This window comes from Drosophila elegans, unplaced genomic scaffold, assembly GCF_018152505.1.
Source record: "Drosophila elegans isolate 14027-0461.03 unplaced genomic scaffold, ASM1815250v1 contig_149, whole genome shotgun sequence".
Classification (NCBI taxonomy): Eukaryota; Metazoa; Arthropoda; class Insecta; order Diptera; family Drosophilidae; genus Drosophila; species Drosophila elegans.
Genome location: NW_024545513.1, coordinates 19378306 through 19397456, shown reverse-complemented (window position 1 = coordinate 19397456; position 19151 = coordinate 19378306). Strand labels below are relative to the sequence as shown.

Here is a 19151-nt window from a genome sequence, read left to right as displayed (position 1 = left end):
TATGTTTCTTTCAAGTGTAAAGTAAAAGTAGAAAAAAAAATAGCTTAAAGACAAAAAAAAATGTTTGTGCAGTCAATGTTTGGTTCTTTGATTAAATCTTTATTGATAACTAGGCGTTGGAAAGTGCATTTTTTAACTGATGGAAAAGCTTTTTACTTTGCTGGCTGAAATCGATAGTCCAATCGCTTCGGAGTGTCATCTCTAGTTTCTGGGCTGACACACCACTGTACAATACACACATACACATATACAGGGGACGGCACAGATTTACTGCGTTAAACAAACTCACTTGTCGGACTTTTCCACATTTCCACGGATGCCAGTGCGCCCCAGTTGAAATCCACCCGCCGGAGCAACGCAGGATAAGCCAGGATAACGCCAAGTGCCCCAGGAGCCCACTTCAGCCCACATCAACAGTTTCGCAGCCCGCAGATCAGATCGACGTAGCCCCCATTAAAATGGTCAAGCTGTTCGCATTGAGCATCTTCCACAAGGGAGCCAGCGAGGCGCGTCTCCTGAAGACGACCGCCGACCTGCAGTCCTTCTCCTTTTTCCAACGTGGCACCGTCAACGAGTTCATGACGTGAGTACAACGGCGCAGGCTCAGAGCATCCAATCATCCAATCACCCACCACCAACTCTCCACCCACTTGCAGCTTCGCGTCCAAGACAATTGTGGAGCGCACACAGCCGGCGTTGCGGCAATCGGTGAAACAGGATGCCTACATGTGCCACGTCTATGTGCGGGCAGACAGTCTGGCCGGTGTGCTGATCGCCGATCATGAGTACCCGCATCGCGTGGCCCACACCCTCATCACAAAGATCCTGGACGATTTCACGGCCAAGGTGTCGGCGGATCAGTGGCCCAATGGCACGGAGGCCACCATCTCGTTCGATTTGCTGCCAGCGTTTCTGGCACGCTACCAGAATCCCGTCGAGGCCGATCCGCTGACGAAAATGCAAAACGACCTGGACGAAACGAAGATCATCCTGAAGAACACCATCGAGGCAGTGCTGGAGCGTGGCGAAAAGCTGGACGACATGGTCAGCAAGTCGGAGAAACTGTCGCTGCAGAGCAAGGCGTTCTACAAGACGGCGAAAAAGACAAACTCCTGCTGCAGCTTCACTTAGGCAGGCGGGAGACGGCAGCCAACCATCTCATTCCCTACTCCTCTAATCCTCTCAAGCAAACAGGAAACAACACCAGATAATGCAAAACAAAGACCACACAAAAGGATAAAGGATAACACCAACAAACAAACAAACAAACAACCAAACAAACCAACTGCTGGGGAGCGGCGTGGCTTGGAGTTTGATGATTGCTTTTTATAAATGAATTAGTTAATTTTATATACTATACTTATACTGTAACTGTAACTGTATGAATAGGAAGGCCAGTTGCCAGTTATGTAAGCCCGCTAACCCCATGTTTACTCGTCTGTGGATCTTCGGGTCCTGTCTGTATGTCTACGCTTTGGATATTTGGATGTTAATTGATTAATACCAATACAAATTATGATATCAACCTGTGTTTACCATAATGTTCTCTTATCTGTTCCGAGGGTCCGAAATTGACTCTTCGCAACCTATTGATATTGATGTTGTGGGCTTTGTTATCGCCTCTCCGGCGAATCTAAAATGTCGGGAGGCAGCACTTATACACACGCCATCGCACTTTCGATCTGGGCAACTGGCAATCCGGTCGGAATGTGTGGGCGTTTCAATAAAGAAGTATTATGGGAATTGTGATTCGAATCGAACGTGTTTTTCCTATCTAACCTCTATGTATTCAATAACTTTTTTTTGGTAATTTTAAAGTTTATTTTATTAATTTTTACATACTCTTAAAGTTTAGCGTGACCTAAAAATAATTCAAATTATTCTAAAAATGTACCATTTTTATAAGTTATATAATGCTAAACTTTAAACATTTAGATTAATACATACTTTTTTCATACCTACCACTCTATATTCCCCTTTGGATTCACGTACGCTTGGAACTTTATAAAAACTGAAAATACCATTTGCCCAAAAAAGGAAACCAAAAAATATAATTAATTTAAAAGTGATTTTTGTTGTCGTTTATTTATTACATAGAAGATATCTATTCCGTTTTTTGTAAGGATTTCCGTTACATACATATTTCATAATTATGTTTTTTTTTTTAGGTTTTCGTGTTTAACAATTTGGGATTTAGGGTGATGGGAGTGGGAATTTGGTTGTCCAATTCCTAAATGGGGACGGGGTATGTTTATGGGTTCGTATAACCTAGTCTAAGATAGGTAAATTGATTACAATTTAGATTTTTCCGTTAGTTTTCGCCCTCTTCCGTCCCGATTTTCTTTTGTTTTGGAGACGGAAAAAGGGGAGGCGGTGCATTATAAATATATGCATTATATTGCATACCTATATTGATCTGTTATAATTAATATAATATTGTGTGTGCTAACTTAGCTTAAGCTGCAAACATTCATTCAAACGCGTTTGCTTGGCTTCTTGTTTATTAGCATTAACTTGTATGCTTGTATATATGTATATCGTCTGATTCCTCAGTTGCATTTTGTGTTAGTGATTTATAGTAATATTTAGAATTTATTCAAATGGTTTGCTTTGAATATATGCAAGTGTATATATATATATATAATGTAATGTTTTAAATGTTTAAATGCACGCTCCTTCGAAATGGCTAAGAATTTGCATTTGAGTTTTCTGGTTTTCTTTTTTTCGCTAAAATTTGCATTGATCAACACAACAAATGAAAATCAAGAAAAGTTTTTCTCCTTTTTTTAAATCAATAAAATACGTGTGTATGTGCGGCTGGGTGAGTTTTGTATTTGTTTAAAAACTAGTTTGGATAAATTGTTGGCTTGCTTGCTTTTGATTGAATTTGTATTATTTAGGACTTAGTGGGGGATCCCCGTTTTATCGAATTGCAATCGAAATACAAGTAAGGTTCTAACGTGTTTCATTTACGCAGCTGTTATCACAATGGGTTTTGGTTTAAACTTTTTTTTATTATCTTTAAGTTAGTTCCGTCGTCTGCCGATGGCAAATTTAGCTTATAACTTACGATCTGACTGCTGCTTCTAAATGTTTTTGCCCAACAAGTTTGGTGTTTAATGGTTTTAGAACCCCCAAAAGCCGCTCCTAATATTGGCGCTTAAGAGTATGCTTGTTTTTTGTAGGTCTTGTATGTATGTACAGTGGACCATACGAACACTTTAAAGTCCACTTTAAACTTTTTTTTTTGCCCACTGTAAATATGTTGTATGTTCGTTTGTGTTTGTATCATCTATAAGAAATTTTTGTATGTTTCGATGTGTATTTGTGTGTGTTTGTGTTTGTTGTATGTGTGTGTGTGAGAGTGCGTGGGTGTGTGCGGGTGTATTTTTTTGCTGCATTTTTGGCACTTGTGCGCGTTGCACTGTAACGTTAAATGCATTCACTTTATCGCCTACGACATAGATACATATGTATGCCCATACATACACATATATATATTTTGGTTTACCAACGAAAACTTAAAACGAAAAACAAAAAAAAAAAAGTAAAACAAACTCAAAAACAAAAACTAAACCAAAAACGCGTATGTGTTTGTGGGTGTGTGTGTAAACGATTTTTAGTTCTAAGTAAACGAACAGAAAAAAAAAAAACAGCTATACAAACTATCGAAATAACGGCACTTCGTTGCGTTTTCTCCGTTATTTTCTTGTTCTTGCTTCAAACAATTGAATTCATTTTGTTTTTGGCTTTAGTCTTTCGTCTTTATTTTTGGTTGCATTTTTTCAAAAGTTGCAATTCTATACTTTCAAAAATATATGTATACGCGAATTTCTATCGTTTTAAATCTATCGTTTTAAAGAGACTGCGAGCGAGAAATATATCGTATAGGGGTGAAAAGGGGGCTGAGAGAGAAAGAGAGAGAGACAGAAATAGAGCGATCAATCAGGACTTAAACAAAGGATATGCCTCAAAAAATTGAAGGGGGCAACAAATCGCCGCTTTCCCCTTATTTTTTCGGGACTTTCGGTATCAGTTACTCTTAAATTTTATCAGTTTCAACTTCTTTTGCTTTTTTTTTCTCGTTTTTTCGTTTTGTTTTGGTTTTGTGTTTCCGTGTTTTTTTGCTTTTTTTTTTTTTTAGTTTGTTGTTTGGTTTGTTTGTTTTTCGCAGTGTGTACACAACAACTTATAGATAAATACAATACAAATATCGCGCTCTATAGTTTTATTTCTTCAAAAAAAGAATGTATGCCTCAAGTCATCCATAATACATTATATTGTAGCCATCAGACATTGTCTATAAGCGACAACGACAACGACAATAATACAAATACATAACATATATTCATATTTCTCTTCTGGTTCAGATACTGATTTCAGCTTCAGTTTCAGCTGCCTCTGCTTCAGTTTCAGTTTTCAGTTTTTTTGGCCTGGCCTTTTTGGGGGCCTAGCGGTTACTTCATTTAAATTGGTTATTAATTAGTATTTTTGTATTTTCGTTTGTTTATATAAGTCTATCACATCATCACAATTCGGTTGCATCGAAATCATAATTAAGAAGTAGGAAATTATTAAAATAAAACCTTTTGTTCACTTTGTAACTTTGCGTATACGCCTAGAGTACATACAAAAAATAATAATATTTAGTTGTAGTTCCCCGTTCCCGTCGTCTCCAATGATTTTCAAAATGTTTGACAAATCTAAAAACCCCAAAAAAAAACCCAAATATGAAATGAACTAAAAAGGACTTTCTTCTGTATCAATTAACGGGCTTTCTTTCCCCCTTTTGCTTTAAAATGAGATACGATATACCGTATAAAAATGTTCCCTTTTGTTTTTCCAGATTTTTATTTGCTAAAAAAAAAAAAACCGTACACGTAGAAAACTTATACAAAAAAAATTAATAGAATGGTTCCTTTCACTCCCCCGATCGGCTAACAAATATATATATAATATAATCTACATGATTTTCATCTATTTGCTTTGTGTTCTCACACATTTCCTCTGTAGAATAATTCCCTTGTGTCCGTTACGTCTTCCCAAAATTCTTCAGCTTTTTGTACTGCTTTCCCATGGCGAAGGACAACACACTGCTTGCAACAACATGGACAACTGCTTGGGTTGGACAGACGATATATGGATATATTACTGCTAACTATATAACTGGAGCTGCCAATTAATGTTACTACTACTTATTAACTCGTACTGAACTTTGGCCAAAAGTATTCGGAAGAGAAAAACTAGGACAACTAAATAAAATAAGAACCAAAAATAAAAAAAAATGTAACACATGGGGAAACGGAAAAGAGCTTTCTGGAATAGTCAGAAGTATGCAATATGTTTGCTGTATTATTATTATCATTATTTTCGTGTGGCATTGCTTGGCATTATTCGATCTTCTAACATTCTTTTGTGTTCTTCCTTCTATTCCTCTTGTTTCGTGTTCGCTTTACTTGTTTTTATGGATGAATGTGGCGTCTTTTCTTTTTTGTTCGCTTTCGTTTCTTTTCTTTTCAACTGCTTTCTGTTCTTTGGTCTTGGAATAATTGAAAATGTAATTGTAATTTCCTTTTTTTTTCAAGTATTTGCATAGAACTTTTGAAAAAACCTCGTTAATTTATGCGAATGTTGTGTTAGGGGGATATTATTATCAAATTCTATAAAGTGTCTTAAACAAAATGAGTTTTTGTTTTAATCTCCATTAAAAATCATATCCATATAGATTACACACATATATGCATCAAAATGGGAAATTAAATGAAAACTGTAAATTTGCTTGTCCTTGTGGTGTTCGTGGTGTGTTTTGTTGTGTGGGTGTGTGTGTGTGCGTGTGCTTGTGTGGGTTCCATGTGGCTGTGTGAGTGTTCTCCCATTGCTTCGATTGTTTTTATATTATTATCGATTGTATATTGTTAGGTTTTTTTTCTTTTACATACTTCCTACCAAAGCAGCGCTGCCCATTCCCTTTTCTACTATTTTGGAGTTGGCCAAAATAAAGGTGAACTATAATCTCAACCGTAAGCTGCGATTTCTTAAATGGAATTTGTATAGAATTTTGTCAGTTTTCCCTTTGTTGTAATTGTTTGTTGTAAATTTCGCTCGGATGTATTGTATATAAAACAATTAAACATGTATTTAAATGTGTGTTATTATAAGCAAACCGTTCATTTCATACCAACCAAGTTAGTGAAAAGGGTTTTTCGATCCCTTTAGTTTTAACAAATTTTCGAATTCAATTTTTTTTTTTTTGGTTGCGTGCTCGTTTTTTTTTTTTTTTTTTTTTTTGTGTTCTTAGCTTCGTGTACCGATAAATACACATGAATAATATATATATATATATACATATAAATAAATATATATATATATATATATTTAACTTAACTAACAGTGTCTGTTTGTCTCTAGTTTTAAGTTTCGCTTGATTTTGCGTGGCGAAAAAGAAATAAAAATAAACCCTACTTAATTCTTTTTAAACATTCGAAGAACATGCAACTGTCAGCTTAAAAACTACTTTAAATTTTGACTTTCGCGATGTTCACGTAATATGTTTCGTTTTACCTTATTCGGAAAACATGAAGGGGGAGTTTTTTTTTTGGGGCGATGATCCATGCTATGGCTGAGGGAGAGAAAAAATGACATTATAAACTAGTTTTGAACAAATAACTTAGGACACACTCACCCCTGGTTTTTGATGTTTGCGGCTGCTTGCCCAAAGAACAATAGTAACAAATGAAATGTATCGCAAACACAAGCTGCGAATGCTTGGATAAGCGAAGGAGAACACAAAAAACACTAATAATAGTTAGTGGAGAGAAAATAAAAATACGAACAAATAAGCAAGTTTTTGTCTTTGAATTTAGGGAGTTTCTTTGCTCCTATATACTGGCAAATTATATATCCTTTCTTTCTTACTATCATTTCTCATATGCATTTGGATTTTATAACTGTCGTCATGAATTGATGATTGTTTGTCCATGTCGTTGGTGTTGGTGTTGTTGTTGTTGTTGCTGAAGCTGCTGTTGTTTTAGCTATCCACGATCCACTGTCCTCTATCCTGCCACTTATTGATGTCCTGCCTGCTCGATGGCCTGTCCAGGTCCTGGTCCGGGTCCAGCCACAGCTGGGGCAAACTGGTGATGCTGGGCGGCATAGTAGGTGGCCGGCATGCTGAACTGATTGGCATACGGATTGGTGCCCGGCGCCGCGGCCGTGGTCAATACCCCGGCCGCATCGTACATGTAAGCGGCTCCGGGAGCCGGCGCCACGGCTGCTGCCCGTCCGGCGGCTGCTGCAGCAGCGGCAGCTACGGCCGCAATCGGTGGCGAATTGGCCGGCGTGTAATGCACCAGCGAGGTGGTCACCGCAGCCGGTGGCGGCGGTGGGGCATACTTGTTGCCATCATCCTTGGGCGCCTTGGGCTGCTGGCCAACCTGTTGTTGCTGCTGCTGCTGCTGCTGTTGTTGTTGCTGATGCTGCACCGCCTGCTGGCCGTAGTGGGGCACTCCCTGTTGCTGGTACTCCCGCTTCGGATACTGCTGGAAACGTGGCGGCATGCCACCGGCACCGGCTCCCTGCGGCACAAACTGTCCACGGCCGCGGTATGCCTGCGGCATGTACTGGCCGCCTTGCTGCGGTGCCATATGCGGCTGGGGGCCACCGCCTACGCCGGCTGTTCCGCCCACGCCACCTGCTCCGCCGCCGCCGCCGCCGCCCTGGTGTCCCATTATGGCACGTGGGCCGCCATTGTTGAACGGGGCCCGCGGGCGATAGGTATTTCCGTTTCGTTGCTGCTGCTGCTGCTGCTGGCCGCCATCCTGTCCTGCCATTTGATTCATGCGGTTCCAGTTGCCGCCGTTGCCGGCTCCATTCTGCTGATAGCTACTGCCGCCAGCGGCATACTGCTGGTAGCCACCGCCAGTGGGCGGGCCGCCACGATTGTTGTTATAGCTGTTGCCCGCCTGATAGTTGAGCGGATTGCTGTTGCGCTGCTGATAGACACCGTTGTGGCCGCCAGTGTTGCGATCACCGCCAGCGTTGTTGTTCCAACGCTTGTTGCCGCGATAGCCGCCCGAGCTGGGCATCGAGCGAGCCAGATCCAGGAGCGCCTGCGACGGCGTCTGGCCGGCCTCCTCCAGCACCGAGATCAGCTCACGCGCCTGCTTGGCATTGTCGGGCGTGAAGAAGGTGTAGGCAGTGCCCAGCTGCTGGCAGCGTCCAGTGCGTCCGATCCGATGCACATAGTTCTCCGAGGAGTTCGGGTAATCATAGTTGATCACGTACTGCAGATCCTCCACGTCGAGGCCGCGTGAGGCCACATCGGTGGCGATCAGAATGTTGGACTTGCCATTGCGGAAGTCCTTCAGCACCGAATCGCGCTCGTTCTGGGTCTTGTCCCCGTGAATCGAGGTGGCGGTGTAGCCCTCGGTACGGATGATCTGCAAAATGTCTTCCACCTGGATTATGGCAGGCGCGAAACGAAAAGAGAATAAGTGGGGTAACTTTGCATTGGTTTCTAATTTCACGCTACAGCTGTTTGATTACTTTAAACAAAACCTGCAGTATAACTTATTGACAAAAGAAATTCCACGCAATATATGAAAACATAATCATGAAATTCTAAGAAAAAAAAAAAAAAACCAAGAAAAATACGGAGAATAGTTTGTGGTAGGAAAAAACATTTGAAACCAAATAATCTGTAATATATTCTACCTTTTAGAAAGCTACGTTTTCAAATCTTAACAGGCTCAATTTTGATAAATTCTAATATAAAAACCTACACTCATATTAAGTTATTTTGACTTAATATATGACAAATATAATAAAGGCATATAAGAGTTATGGATGTATGTAGTTATTTTTTGGCTTATATGCAACTAGAATACCGGCTAAGAAACGGACTGACGAACACATCTAGCCTAGTTTCAAAAAATATATAAGCTCGACACGTTACCTTAATTTTGGTTTCCACAAATATGATGATCTTGTTGCCGTTGTTGGCCGAGTTGTTGGTGGGAGTGATCTCCTTGAGCAGGCGCACCATGCGCTGCGGCTTCTCCATTTCGGTGCAGATCTCGACGATTTGGCGGATGTTGTGGTTGGCCGACAGGCTCATCGAGCCAATGTTAATTTGGATGTAATCGTTTAGGAAGTCGCCGGCAAGGGCCTGCACCTCCTTGGGCCAGGTGGCGGACCACATGACCACCTGACGGTCGGGACGAATCTGTTCGATGATCTTGCGGATCTGCGGCTCGAAGCCCATGTCCAGCATGCGATCGGCCTCGTCCAGCACCAGATAGGTGCATCGCTGCAAGTTCGTGTTGCGATTCTCGAGGAAGTCAATCAGGCGTCCCGGTGTGGCGATGATCACCTCAACGCCGCGGTCCAGATCGCGTGCCTGCGGCACCTTCGACGAGCCGCCAAAGATGCAAGTGTGACGGATCTCGGGCTTGCACAGGTGGCCATAGTCCCGCACGACCGACTGGATCTGCTGGGCCAGCTCCCGGGTGGGGGCCAGCACCAAAGCAATGGGTCCCTCGCCGCGCAGTATGGGCGGCTGGTTGCCAATGTGCACAATGGCCGGCAGCATGTAGGCCAGCGTCTTGCCGGAGCCGGTCTGGGCAATGCCCACCAAATCGCGTCCGCTCAGGGCAATGGGCCAGCCCTGCGACTGGATGGCCGTGGGCTTGGTGAATCCCTGACGCTTCATCTCCTCGATGACGTGGGCGGGCAGCGAGCTCTCCTCGAAACTGACCACCGGATGGGGCAGTTCGTTGCCCGACACGGTTATCTCCAATTCGCGGCGTATATCAGCCACCTGCTGCTCGGTCTTGGCCAGCGTATTCGGATGGATTTGGTAGAAGTCCTTGTGGAATGGCTCCAGGTTCTCCCACTTGGGCTTGACCAGATTGCGGCCGGGATTCTTGGCCTTTTCGCGTTGAATTTCGGCGCGCTCCTCCTTGGACAGCATGCCCAAGGCGGCGGCATTGTAGTTATTGCTCTGGTAGCCACCGCCTCCTCCGCCGCCGTTGTGCGGCTTTTGGTAGCGCTGTGCGTAGTTGGGATTCTTGCCACGCGGTCCGCCATACCCGCCGCCATTGCCGCCAGCTCCACCGGTGCCCGCGCCGCCACCACCGCCAAGGCCATTGCCGGCGAAGGCCACACCGTTTTGCTGGCGATACGGATTACCGCCACCGGCACCGGCGGCGCCCATGCCCAGGCCATTCTGGATGCCGTAGGCCATCACGCCGTACGGCTGGCCAAAGTGCATGCTACCAGCGGCCCCGGCTGCTCCGTTGATGGCCGCTCCACCGGCGGCGCCGGCGAAATTGTTGCGCGGATAGAAGGGACGCTCGTGGCGTGGGGCACCATTACCGCCGCCGCCAGCTCCTGCGGCGGCACCATTACCATAGTAACCGCCGCCCGTGTGCTGCTGAACGCCGCCGGCGTTGGGTGCATATGCTCCGGCGTACATCGTGTCAAATCCTGAGGAGAAACGGAACAAATTATGGATTATAATGTTGGTCAATTGTTGCTACCGAACCTATTTAAATACATATACGCATTTTTAATTTACTCCCTCAGTTTAAAAGCTATGGACTTGAAATTTCTACATTCTTATATTGTGCAAAGGCCTTAGTTATAAAATATGGTTCAAATTGCAACAATTTCATTGTTTTTAAGATATAGCATGTCGCCTTTTTGGTCACATACATATGCTCTTTAAACAAAATCGAATGACTTTATCACTGTTAGTGTTGCAAACACAAAACTTTACCAATTTATTTATTTTCTTTGGTGTAGTCAAAACAAGTTTGAGAATATATACATTTAGCTATCAATAGAACGATCTGGTCAAGTTCACAAAGAAAGGGTGTATAAACTTCGGTTTGCCGAAGTTTACATCCTTTTTCGCACACACACAGACACAAACTTAAAGACTTTGCACTTTTGTAACTGTTTCGCGCTGTGGCGCTCTCTCGCACTGCTAGTGCTGCCGCTCGGGAGTGTAAATATAAATAGAGAAACGCTTTTGGCCGATAGATCAGGGGGGTTGCTTTGGCAGAATGAAGACGGCCGGGCGGTTCCACCACCCACCCACCCACAACTTTCCACCACCGGAAAAATCAATACAGCATCGCCAATGCACACGAGACGCGGAGAGCGAAAGCACGCGCGAGAGAGGGACAAGCAGAGTGCACCGCGGAGAGAAAGAGGGAGCACAACACTCAGATAACCGAAAATGCATTGCATTTTCACGCCTTACACACACGCATTTACCTTTTTTCCTGTTGCGACAACTGCTGCCTTTGTGTGTGTTTTAATTTTGGATGAGCCTGACTTGTGCGGGGGGCTTCAATTTATGTATTTATGCGCCGCAATTTGACATTTGCTCCCCAGCCAGTCGGATTTTGAATTGGATATAAGTTTTCGATATCGAAGCCTCTTAAATTTTTCTTTTCCCTGCAGATAGTTTAGTTTCGATTCGATCCTGTGCCGTCCTGTTCGATTTGGTTCTGCTCTCTCGCTTGCTCTCGTCGTCACGCTCACACGCCTCTTGTTCTCTTCTCCTTTTTTTTGCTTTGCGGCCGAGAGGTAATGGTAATTATTTGCAATTGCTACTACTCTATTTCCAACCGCCTTCGCCACGGGAAACTAACCGTAAAGCTAACTAAACTTTGTTTGGTTAAACACTAGGAGCAAGTTAACTAATTCTAATTCTTGTATTTTAGTTTTTTACAACAAAAAAAAACGCGTTTGCAGCAGCAAGTTGAGTTAGAGCTGAACCAAAAATCGATGTTTATTATCGATGCTTCAAGAAATTCGTCGATATCGATGATTTGTATGCAACTTTTGATTATTATATGAACATGTTATCGAAAATATTTTAGTTTCAGAATTTATTTCAGAGAATTAAAACATTACTTATGTTAAAAGAACGGCTGCGAGAATATCGATTTCAGCATCGATACTATTTGGTTTTGAAATAATTGATGTATCGATTGTGTTTTAAAGGGAGTGTTTTTTTTAAATACTTTTATTAGCGATGATTGCCAAAAAAATTAGAGTCTTAAAAATGTAATAATTATATTTTTATTTATGTATGAATATCAATTGGATATTAAATTCTTCTGAAATGCTATAAATATTATCTTAATATTTTTACAAAATTACATTTTTCGGAACAAACATTTTTATTATATTTAATTTTAATTTCATTAAAAGATCGAAAAAAACTGATGCACTGAGAATTTGTTTATTCGCAGCTCTATTAAAAAGGACACTACTGTGATACTTTTTTCCTTATCACGACTCATTTCTACCTTACCTACCTATGTGATTGATTTGATATACCTTAGGGCAATGCTGAGCAAAAATATTTTGAATACTTTGTATATACAATTAATATATACAACTAATATATAAAAGTTAGGGAGTAAGCTTCAAAACATATCCCCAGATTTTAAATTATATTAAAGTTAATCCGTTTTGTTGTTTTGGAAATATCTATCATTTCGGAACAAGCCAACAGAATCCTAAAAATTATTTTAAGAAAAACTAACTAACAGCGCAACAGTACAATTCTGAATCTTAAAATGTTTAAAATAAATTAAAGTAAAGGCGAAAACTGGTTTTATATAACAGTATAAACTCAATGGGAGTTATAATAACGACAATTAATAAGTTGATTTAGTTTATGGTATAAGTTTGTTTTGCAAATAAAAGTATAAGAGTCAAAACAAAGTTTAAAAATATCTGAAAATGTGCGGGATATAAAACGCACTAGCGCGCGCAAAAAGAACAAGCGCTAAGCCACTCCTAGCAAAGACTCAACCCAGCCGTAATTTAATTATGCGCGAGAATTTGAATTTAAATTTTTAAGCCCAAATGGGAATAGCAATTGAAATTTCAATATACACTATTTACTTAGGATTGCAGAAACTGATGCAAATGTATTACCGAAGAGTATCAAATATTCTAGTCATGACATGACATTCATGACACAGGTAAGTCAAACAAAAGTTAATTTAAATGAAATTACTCATACTTTTTAACGGAAAACATTGAATGAACCATTCAAATAAGGTGTGTGTCACTGCTTGAATTCGAATGCACCCCGAAAATAATCGATAGCCGAATCGATTTGTCTGCCAGCTCTAGCAGAAGCGTTACTTTCGTCACTATTTTCAGGCACATATTGTTTAGAAACGGCTTTCGGCTCCACCGTAAGACGGTCACATTGACTCACTGCTACAGCAACCACCGCATTTTGTTGTTGTGTTGCGTTTAAAATTCTATTGTTATTTTTTGTATTTTTTTTTTTGGCTCGAACGACAGTTGGTTCGAACAACAACATTTAAGCCGGGCCAAGTGTGCAGAAGTGTGAATATTAACGCGGAATGTAAACATATATATATATAAGTTAGAGAGAGACGGGGCGAAATATCAAATAAAAATACTCTACTGTGTGTGTGAGCAGATACTAATACTAATAAACGAAAATGTGCGTGTGAGAGAGAAAGAGAATGATGGCGAGCAAAAAAAACAGATTTTCATTGCGGAAAAAGGAGAATGAATATTATTGCCATCACGAAAATCTGTGAATCCTGGCCAAAAAAAACCAAACACACGGACTCATCATGAATATATTGCAGAAAATCGGTCAGTATATTCCTCCTAATTTTCTTGGAGAGCGCAAAGCGACTCTCTTTGCGACTCCTTAATTTTCCCTTCCAATTTCCACAGTTTACCGTTTGCATTTGCCTCCATCGTTTACACACATTCCCGCTGCCCCTTCCCTTTCCCCCTCCGCCCCCGCCTCCTACGCCTCCGCCTTTTGTTGTTCTTGCTACTGCTCGTTTTGGGAGCTGTCAACAAGTCTATTTTTAGACTTTCGGATGCTGCAGTTGCAGTTGCGCTTCTTCCAGAAGTGTTAAACATTGGAGAAGAACTCTAGGAAGGCAAACAACAAAAACAACAACAACACAAGCTAAAGATTTCCATTTTTATTTCCTCTTCCTATTTTCATTTTCCACCTCTCCCTCTCCTTTTCTCTAAAATTTCTCCTAAATTCATATGGTTTGGAACACGACTAATGGCCGTGTTTTTAATTGGAATTTATCCTGTTGTCTTTATTTCATCCGAATATATCCAGGAACTACATGTTTTGATTAAGTCCTTGCATCCATATGGGGGGTATTATGATTAATTCCTTAGAAAATCCTTTTGCTCTTGACCATTGTTTACGTTTATAGTTCATGTTATTGTTCTAGGAAATTACAAATTGACTATTGAGCAATAGATTTTAGTTCAATTAAACTTAAATTTAATCCTATGAATTGTCATGTATAATATATCCGTTTACTACACGAAACATTAATATTTCTATATTAAAATTGTGGAAATCTTAAACTTCATTTGGCATATAAACATACCACAATTTATATTATCCTTTCTATTTTGACTTAACTCTAAAGAGATAAACCTACTATTTGTTATTGTGTTTAGCAAAAAAGTAGGCAAACGTTTTAAAATGTTTTTAAAAATCTTATTAAGCATAGTTCCATCTGATTTAATTTTATAAAATTTATTTTGCATATCTTTTTTTTTGGTTAAATAAAGAGAATGTTTATTTTGCCCAAAAAATTGGAATTTCTTCAAAAACTCGATTGCTTCGTATTGCTGGCTATATTTATGCACTTTTTACCCGTATTAAGATTTTAGTTAACTTTCTGAGAATGACTGCTTTTAAATATCTTTCTAAGATTTATTGTGTTTTTGGTTAAACGAGATGAGTTCTTTGTGATTGGGTAAAAACTAATAGCCCGGCATCTCGGAACACTTTGTTCATAGTACATAATTAAATTCTTCGAATTGGAGCTTTCATTGGGACTTTTGTTTGATTCGCATGATTTCGTATTATCCTATTGACTTCAGGTTACTTAAATCATCATATGCGTCGGTTAGCCATTGTTTAGCACTTTTACATTTTGAATTAATTCAATTAAGTTGTTGTTTTGTTTGACCTGGAAGTATCCTGTTGATTCCTGTTAAATCAAGTGAAAGCAATCGGCAGCCAAAATGCGGTATGCACAGTTTAATTAATTCCGGGAAACTACAGATATTTGTTTACCTTTGTCTACATCGACGTTATCCTGTTGATTCTGTTCAAGTGAAATGCAAACTTTGGCCTGTAATTAATTTTCAATACAGTTGTTTCTGCTAAAAATGCATGCAACCCCTTGCAAATTTACTTTTTTGGCGAACTGAAGTGGAAGTTATAAAATTCGGCAAAAATCTGATTTCCAGGAAAATGCATTCCTTGGTACGGCTGACTATACCCGTATTCGTATTCGTATTTTAATACATTTTCCAAGAACGACTGCTTTTATTAGGCGTGCGCCTAGCCTTTGTGGTTTTGATAAAATGGAGTATGTATGTACATACATATGTACAGTCCTTTGTAATGAGGCAAAACTGTGATTTACATGAAATTGCAAGGCCTGACTTTTCGGCCCATTTGCACAAATATGTTAAATTCCGCGAATTGCAGACTTCATTTGGGCTTTTGTTTGGTTTACCATTATTTCGTTATATCATCCTATTGATTCCGGTTAAATTATGTATGTATGTATGTTCATTTTGATTAACGGCTTACCATTGTTTAGCGCATCCTCGTTTTAATTGAATCCACAAAAGTCGGCATTATCCTGTTTGATTTTGGATTTTGAATTAAGCGGAAGCAATGGGCTGCCAAACTACGAGTCGCACATTTTATTTAATTTCCAGAAACTGCAACTTTTTCAGTTAGTCTGTGTCTAACTGAAATGCAAGTCTTGGGCCTCTAATTAATTTACAAGTCAGTGGTTTCCAGTGAAAATGCAAGTCAGAGGTCTCTAACTAGATACGGTAGATACGCATATTAATCCCTCTGCCTATTCCAATTTTCATTGTAATTTATTCTTCGAAATCGCAATTCTTGCCGTCTATCGTTCATTTTTAATTGGACCTTTGTGTGCTTCACTATTATCCTGTTGATTCTGGTTCAGTGCAATGGCAGTTCCTTGCTCTTAATTAATGAGCAGGGCTCCGATTTCGAGGAAATGTGTTGAAACTTGCTGCTGACTATGAAACATGCCCTTAAAGGGCTTTTCATTCGAATTTTGTTTTACTTTCCAGCAATTCCCTACCTAAATGCCATGCAAGCTTGAAGGGATAGCAACAGACATTTTACAGAGCGATATTAACATATTTTTATTTTTTTAATCTAAGTCATAATGGAATTTTTAATTTATTTTTTTCTAAATTTAAAATGAAATTATTTAAGGCTTAACATTTATGCAAATTGTAGCATATCTTGTGGGTTTTTATGAGTAAGAATATTAAAATATGTTTTATTTTACAGAAAAATCTACACAACTGATTTTGATTTTATGGCTTTCAAAAATAATTTTGTTAAATGTTCTACCAAAACAACAAGCTTCATAGAATTTTTTTTTTTAATATTTCTGTGTGGATTTTATTGTTTCGGCATCACTCTTATTGACTTCTTAGTATGAGCACTAATTCCCTTTTCAGAAACCCAACAAATTTTGGACAACCTCTGTCTTTCTTTGTGTGTTCAGCCCGTTCGGTGTTTACCTTTTTTTTAGCGAGTGCAAAATCTAAGAGCCAGCTAACAGCCAGCTGACTGAATGTTTCCATAGCCCTGATAAGAGCCCCTTGACGGTGATAACAGCCGCTGGCTGTCACACTCCCGGGCATTCGCATAGCTCTGGGCAATAGTTCATTGAATTTGTAAAAACTATCTGCAAAAGAACTACAACATGTGGTGCAAACTTTTCCCAGTTTTCAGAGCTGCCAGGGAAAACAATTGATTTCAACTAGCTTGAAATTTCTCAAAATATATACATATGTTAAAGCAAGTATATGGAATGGAAAATTAGTGTACAAATTGTTTCTCTATAAATTGTAGAGCCCGAAAATATAATAAACAATAATATTTTAAAACAAATTCTAAGAGCCAAAATAGCTTATTGATTTTGTAAAGTTGTGACAAATTTTTGACCTAAAGTATAATACACAATCAGTGTTGAGACATGTTTTAATTCGTTCTACCTTGGCAAGGTACAAATATTAAGCAAATTTGAAACAAAATAAATATAAATACTTCGGTACCTAAATACATAAATCAGATTTTTCTCAAGATAAAAACTAATACCTAGGCAATGTAGAAGGTAGTGACTTACTTTTGTTACTTACATTTTGTCGGTTAAACTTTAGGTACAATTATCTAATTAGTCGTCAACACTTTTTGCAATGGTTTGCGAATAGGGCAGCTTCCACAAACTTTTCACTTAATACGCATGTATCGAAAGGCGTGCTTATCTTTTTCATAAATTATATATGTTTTCGCTTAAAATGTCACACCTCGTTGAATTTGTAATAAAATTTGTAATCGATTGGTATTCACACCTGAATTTTTTTTTGAGATTTCTGTAAAAAACTTGATGTTTCCCATTATAAAAAGTTAAAATATAGCTAATTCCAAAAGAAAAACATTAAGTCTTTCAGATGTGAGTTTCCCTCCGGCCAGATAACAACAAAAACGCTTATAGAATGCAGTTTTTTTTATAAAAAAATTCTGTATTTTGGACGTCCCAAAAAAATAAAGGGTACTATTTTTTTAATGTTTATAGATATATTTTATTACCAATTGAATACTGAAATCAGACTGCTGGTGGGGCGGGGAAAGTAGCTAGATTGTCTGCTCTGGCGACGACTGCTCTGCCCAGTGGCCGCGGCGATTAGATTGTAAAAGTTGTGCGCTCGCAGCTCATCGCTTACCGCTCACCGCTCAAAGTTTACCGCTCGCTGGTTCGGCGGTCGGTTGGGTAGGTTGAATTGGTTGCTTGTTGGTTGTTGGTTTTGTAGGTTTTGTTGGGCTGGTTGGGTTGGGTTGGGTTGGGTTTTGTTGGGTGGCTCAGCTCGGTCAGTCAGTCGCACGCGAAATTTTCACAACAACGGTGTGTGTGGCTGCTGCTTGCTGGTCATACGGATATAGAAATAGAAGTAGAAATAGAAATAGAAATATTGAGTCAAGTCGAAATAAATGAAAAGCCTGTGTGTGTGCCGTCTGTGAGCTCTCGTGACCCGCCATAAAGCTCCATAGAGTGATATCATACATATGTATATAGGGGCGATCCCCGAAATCATTGATTCATTCAGTTTGTTTCATTTTTTTTTCGAGTGTTTTATTGTGTGATCAGTGATCGAAGCGATCCAATCGATGCGGCCCACAAATTGAGTTGGAGTCGTTGATGCGTTTGCTCCAATTCCCGCGCCCCAACCACAACCAGCAATAACAAAGCTCTAGGCATTGCCCCCCCCATCTCCCATTATAGAGGAGCAGGGTGGGTGTAGGGAGTATAGCATCGATTTACATCGATTTACATCGATTTCCATCGATTTCCATCGATTTCCGCCCGTCGACAAAATGCGCGTTCTCAACACGGAGCTGCGCCTGCGTTTCAAAAATCGCAAACCGCGACCCTTTAATCGAGCTGCCAGTGCCGATGATGCGATGGATATGGCCACGACGGGGGTCGGAAACGGAATCGGAGCTGGAATTGGGATTGGGGTCGATGTGGGACCCCTCGATCAGCGCCTCAATGGGGCCACCAATAAGCGTATGTATGATGAATGAGTGGGCACTGTGAAAAAAAACACACTATGATATCCATTGATTTCTTTTTTAAAAACATATACAAATTGATCATTTTAAAATGAAATATTTCCCCTATCAAAATTAAAATACAATTTGATTGCTGTCATACCTCTGACTAATGCTTTGTTTCTCTGGTTGTACATTTTATTTTTACTACTATCTAGTTGTTTTATTATGTTTGCAAATAGTAAAATAGCCCAAGGTGTTAACTAGCAATTAAAGACTTCCATATGCAATTCACAAATATTGCAAAATTGTAAGCTTTGTTATCTGAATTTACAAGTTGTTGGATAATTTATTTTAGTTGTTCAAGTATAAATACAGAGCTGCTGTTCTCCTTACTTTAATTTGTCAAGACCGAATTACTGAATTTAATTTTGTATTTAATTACTGGGAATTTTGTGCATAAATAAATAAATATTGT

At 39.7% G+C, this 19151-nt stretch overlaps 3 protein-coding genes across 7 annotated transcripts in view; 2 read left to right on the top strand and 1 right to left on the bottom strand.

Moving 5' to 3' along the window:
• Positions 1–208: 208 nt before the first annotated feature.
• Positions 209–1755, top strand: LOC108138525 (synaptobrevin homolog YKT6). Its single transcript, XM_017260786.2, has 2 exons — positions 209–583; positions 657–1755. The coding sequence occupies exons 1-2, from the start codon at positions 459–461 to the stop codon at positions 1129–1131; spliced, it is 600 nt and encodes a 199-aa protein (XP_017116275.1). The 5' UTR covers positions 209–458; the 3' UTR covers positions 1132–1755.
• A 299-nt stretch (positions 1756–2054) lies between these two features.
• Positions 2055–11797, bottom strand: LOC108138524 (ATP-dependent RNA helicase dbp2). The gene is made up of 4 exons (XM_017260785.2): positions 11281–11797; positions 8954–10485; positions 6683–8456; positions 2055–6619 (listed from the first exon to the last, which is right to left on the bottom strand). The coding sequence occupies exons 2-3, from the start codon at positions 10472–10474 to the stop codon at positions 7065–7067; spliced, it is 2913 nt and encodes a 970-aa protein (XP_017116274.1). The 5' UTR covers positions 10475–10485; positions 11281–11797; the 3' UTR covers positions 2055–6619; positions 6683–7064.
• Positions 11798–13210: 1413 nt separating this feature from the next.
• Positions 13211–19151, top strand: part of LOC108138507 (guanine nucleotide-releasing factor 2) — a 29580-nt gene continuing 23639 nt past the window's right edge. For 2 of the 5 annotated variants that reach the window (XM_017260752.2, XM_017260747.2), the window contains exon 1: positions 18001–18689. In XM_017260752.2, coding sequence (XP_017116241.1) covers positions 18497–18689 — 193 coding nt within the window. In that variant the 5' untranslated portion in view covers positions 18001–18496. Of the gene's footprint in view, positions 13663–18000; positions 18690–19151 lie in introns of those variants that run through there. The other 3 variants (XM_017260751.2, XM_017260750.2, XM_017260749.2) reach the window with 2 other exon arrangements.

Bases quoted from the DNA above. Each gene is read 5' to 3' on its own strand.
- LOC108138525 (XM_017260786.2), top strand. From the start codon at position 459: ATGGTCAAGCTGTTCGCATTGAGCATCTTCCACAAGGGAGCCAGCGAG. The intron at 584-656 runs GTGAGTACAACG...ACCCACTTGCAG, and splicing joins ACCGTCAACGAGTTCATGAC to CTTCGCGTCCAAGACAATTG.
- LOC108138524 (XM_017260785.2), bottom strand. From the start codon at position 10,474: ATGTACGCCGGAGCATATGCACCCAACGCCGGCGGCGTTCAGCAGCAC. The intron at 8,457-8,953 runs GTAACGTGTCGA...GCCATAATCCAG, and splicing joins TTGTGGAAACCAAAATTAAG to GTGGAAGACATTTTGCAGAT.